This window comes from Sturnira hondurensis, unplaced genomic scaffold (assembly GCF_014824575.4).
Source record: "Sturnira hondurensis isolate 20B ecotype Veracruz unplaced genomic scaffold, ASM1482457v3 Scaffold0006584, whole genome shotgun sequence".
In the NCBI taxonomy this organism is placed as follows: Eukaryota; Metazoa; Chordata; class Mammalia; order Chiroptera; family Phyllostomidae; genus Sturnira; species Sturnira hondurensis.
The window spans coordinates 271,254-275,777 of NW_028079215.1; the positions used below are offsets into that span (position 1 = coordinate 271,254).

At 48.3% G+C, this 4,524-nt stretch overlaps 1 protein-coding gene across 1 annotated transcript; it reads left to right on the forward strand.

The window, feature by feature from the left end:
- The first annotated feature begins 1,881 nt into the window (after positions 1 to 1,881).
- On the forward strand, positions 1,882 to 2,793 carry LOC118989903 (melanoma-associated antigen B3-like). The gene has a single exon (XM_037050243.1). It carries the CDS (start codon positions 1,882 to 1,884, stop codon positions 2,791 to 2,793), a length of 912 nt encoding a protein of 303 aa, XP_036906138.1.
- The last annotated feature ends 1,731 nt before the right edge of the window (positions 2,794 to 4,524 follow it).

The window sequence follows — 4,524 nt, forward strand, 5'->3', positions numbered from 1 at the left end:
GCTGAATTCGGCCTCACATGTGTGAGTGGGAGGGCAGTCTGTGCTCTCTGGGTGTACACTGATTTGGTAGGTCTGACCCGCTTTCAAGAAGAGGGCCTGAGTACTTAAGATTGCTTTTCTTTATTCTGCTTAGCTTTAAGTTTTGTGTGATTTTGTTCTCTTTTTTCATTTGGACCATATTTCTTTGGTCCTCCTTTTGACATCCTTATTCCGTTTCTAATAATAGGCAGAGTTGCTTTACCTCTTCTGTGCCTTGGTAGTGTTGCCCAATATAGTAGGTTTCCTGTACCATCTAGTGGCAGAGCACCCTTGTCCCGCAAGCTGAGTCCTCCCAGCCATGGCCTCCGTGTGGGTCAGGTATGCCCTCCTCTTGTTGTTGGGTCCTGATTGCTTCAGCAGGCTAATGGCAGTTACCTACCCAGGCCGTACAACTGGTAGGGCTGGTACTGACCATGGGTCGATAACCCATCTCCCACCAAGGGACTGGTTAGTGGTGGTCTCACGTGGTCTGTAGCTGTCCACTGGATCCGCAGGCTCTGAGGTTTCCTGTTTGGTGTGGGCCCAGGTCAGCCACCAAGAGTGTTCTGTGTGGGGTTACTTGGCATAAGCTATGAAGTGATCTGCAAATGGCTTGTGCTAGTGCCCGGCCTGGGCCTACTCAGAGACAGGGAGAGGGGCTTGGCTCCGCTGTTGGCTTGTTTGAGCAGATTTAGGAGGATCTGTAGCAAGAGCCTATACCAGGCAGTCGTATGGAAAAGCACTGTTACCAGCTAGGGTGGGCCATAAACTTGGATGGGACAGAGCCTTAGATAACCAATAGAGCAAGACTAACCATGTCAGCCAGGTTGATGGAGTCCCATCTCAGATATGGTTCCATGGTGCTGTGACTCTGTGTGGGAGGGCTAAGAAATAGAACAGTGGCTGCTCTCTGCAGTTCTGCCCAGGATGAAGCTGTCACCCAGCTGTCACTCTGATGCCAGACACTTCAGTTGCTCCCCCAATGCCATTGGTTCCCTTCCAGGCGCTGCCTTGGTGCTGGAGCCCAGAGGGAGTGGTCTGAGTGAGTCCATGTGTGAGGACGTTCCAAGAGGAGGCGTCTGAGATTCCCCACAGTTTCTTCTGCTGACTGAACCCCCACTGGTTTACAGCCAGAACTTATGGGGACTTCTCATCCTAGCACTGGAACTGTGGGCTGGGGTGTCTGTATATGACCCTCTCATTTTGGTGGTATTGTGTTTGTAAGAGCCTTTCAAAACATAGGCACATCAGATTAGCAGAGGCAGATGCCCAAGACCTTACGTAGAGTGAAGGTGAGAACCCTGAATGAGGACTTAGGGTGCCACCGTGCTCAGCACAATGAGTCCCATGGAGCTGTCAGCAGTGGATGTCCCCTAGCAAAGATGGTGGGTTGGGGTGCTCATTTGGATCCTCTTATGGTGCCAAGAAGATGAGGATCTGGTTTTTAGGTATAAATGTAGAGCAGTCCAGAGGAGGGGCACAGGCCCTGCTAAAAGTGGCTATGGTGGTCTCAAATGGGAATGGAGAAGGCCCCCACACTCCAAAGAAGTTGGGGCTCCACAGAGACTAGACTTGCCTGCTTCTGCTGCCAGGCCTACTAAGCAGTGGGCAGGGCTGCTTGACTGGAGGCTGAGGTTCACTTTAATGGTATCCACAGGGTTCTCAGAGGACAGGTTGGCCAGAGCAGGAGCTGTGTAGGTGCCTAGAGCACTTCCCTCCAGGAAAGATACAGAAGTGTCCTTCGTAAAGGTCAAGGTAATATATCCCTGATGAAGTTGCTGAACCCTCTCATCTTCTCTCCTCTCATGCCCAGGTTGCCTGCTGTCCCACCCGTTCTCTTGACTACAGTCCTTGAGAGTCATCATGCCTCGGGGTCGTAAAAGGAAGCTCCGCATCCCTGCAGAACACCACCAGGCCCAAAGTGCAACCAGACGTCTGGGGAATGCCAAGGAGGAAGCACTGGCCTCCTCATCCCCTCCTCCAGAAGCTGCCACTCAGAGCAAGCCTGGTGCTAGGTCACGTAGCCCTGTCACGTGGCTTCAGAGAGCCCTGTCCACCATCACTAAGTCTGCAGGTGTTTCAAATGTAGGATTATCTGAAGGAGCCAACCACACCATGGAGAACAAGCCACGTTCCTCCAAGGCCCCACCTTCCATGACGCAGTCTCAGAGAGACCGTTGGACTGAGATGACCTGTATGGTGTTGCGGTTCCTGATGCAGATGTACAAAATGAAACAGCCTATTAGGAAAGCAGATATTCTGAAAATTGTCAGTAAAAAGTACAAAAATCTCTTCCACAGCATCCTCAGAAGAGCATCTTCCAGTAAGGAGGTGGCATTTGGTGCTGGCTTAAAGGAAGTTGATGCTATGCAGCATTCCTCTACCCCGGTCAGCAAAATGGATCTCCCTGGCAAAGAGAGGGTGAGTGGTGGCAGCAGCAGGGGGTTCCCCAAGTATGGTCTCCTGATGAATATCCTGGGCATAATCTTCAAGAACAGCAATTGCACCACCGAGCGGAAGATCTGTGAATTCCTGAACAACATGACACTGTATGCTGGAAAGAGGCATTTTCCATTTAGGGAGCCGAAGAAGGTCATCACTCAAGATTCTGTGAAGCTCAAGTACCTGGGATGCCGTCGGGTGCCCGACAGTGATCCTCCACGTTACGAGTTCCTGTGGGGTCCCAGAGCCCATGCCGAGACCAGCAAAATGAGAGTGCTGGAGTTTGGGGCAAGGTTAATCACACCTTCCCAGCGCCCTTTTACATGGGTGTGAAGCGGCTTTCTGAGATGAGGAAAAGCCCAAGCCGCAATGCCATGAAGGGCTGGCACCAATGTCATGGCAGTGATCGATTGGGCCACATCTAGCAGCTGCTCCCACAGCTGGTGAACTTGAGGTCAGTTCTTCCTTCCCTAGTTGAAGAGAGCAGTCAGTGTTCCAAGCAGTGGAGAGCTGGGTGTGACTGAGGGAACGCAAGGTAAAATACCAGTGTTCCTATTCTGTGTGTGCGATTTGAAGATTCATCTGTATTTTTGCTTTGTCCTGTTTTTAGTGGATTTACTCCTAAATAAAGGTTTGTCTCTCACTGCAATCTAAGTTAATTATATTGGTCACACTTGTTGTTTATCAGGTTTAAGAGTGAGAGGTTTGTTGTTTTCTAAAACTACTTGGGAAAACTTCCATCTTGTCGAGTGATCTGGTGCTAGATAACATATGCTTTTCCTTGAAAATGTAAAGATACAAAGCAGTAAGACGTGGAATCGCCCAATAGACAAAAACTACTGTTGTCAATATTGCATTCTCAATCCCTTTTATTCTGTGTTTTATAGAGTTAAAAAATAACAGCATGTACTCGTCATAGAATGTAGTGAAATGAGCCAGTCAGGGAAAGACAAATACCGCAAGACCTTATTTATAAGAGGAATCTAATGAACAAAATAAACTAATGAACAAAATAAAACCTCAGGCATAGAAACATGGAACAGACTGCAAGTACCAGAGGAACAGAAGGAGGGCAAAGGGGCAAAAATGGCACAACAGTAATACAGTAACAATTAAAAATGATTTTATGAAGTAAAAAGGTGTAGAATTAAACTGTAATCAATTAGCCTCCATGCCCACAGGCTCATTTAATCCCCAAAGAGTAACTGCACATCTCCTCTTAGAAGGCTCCATGCTAATGCTGGGACAGGTAGAAGGAGAAGACCTAGCCACAGCCTCTAAACATTATAGTGCCAAGAACCAACTGCCATATTGGGTAAATGGTAATATACAATTAAGAGCCACGAAACAAATGAAACCACAGGGTAGGAACAGAGAAGGGGGTTTCTAGAGAAGATCAGTGAAGTGCAAATGCCCTCAGGCAAGACACTATTGGATCTTGGGAAAAGAAGAGTCCCTCAATGGGAGGAAATTTCATTTAGCTGTATGGTGGGTGAGATGATGCTGTGGAAATTGTGAGCAGAAGACAGACCCTCAGGTAGACAGCAGGCCACACAGTTGAAGACAGAGTCTGGAATGGGAAACTGCACTTAACAGTTACTTTGAAATTGCAAGTAAACGGCACAGAGATTACCTGGGGCAGGGATGGGCCAGGTCCTGTGCTCTTCTCCTAGTGCAGGTGAACACAGTGTACAGATCACATATGTTAGTGACGTGGTCTCCAGGGAATCCTCGAGACATAAGCATGATGCTCCTTTTAGGAAGGAATGTCCAGAATTCACTGGACTGGCACTCTGCTTTTAAGATGGACGAGACTGAGTCTGTTCCTTTGAAAAGACATTTGCATTAGGTTTCCTCGTGTGTGATGTGGCCAACTCCAGGCAAGGGTACATTGTTCCTGGTGGTTAAACAATTGAAACTAGGAGTGGCCTAGAAAGAAGGGTGGCGGAGAAGGGGGCAAGACTTTGATCCTTGAAACACATTTTGAGAGTTTTCTGGAACATCTACTGAGGTAGTCTACCTCACATTAGTGGGCATTGAAAGACATACTCTAAGGGGGGAGGG

Bases quoted from the DNA above. Each gene is read 5' to 3' on its own strand.
- LOC118989903 (XM_037050243.1), top strand. From the start codon at position 1,882: ATGCCTCGGGGTCGTAAAAGGAAGCTCCGCATCCCTGCAGAACACCAC.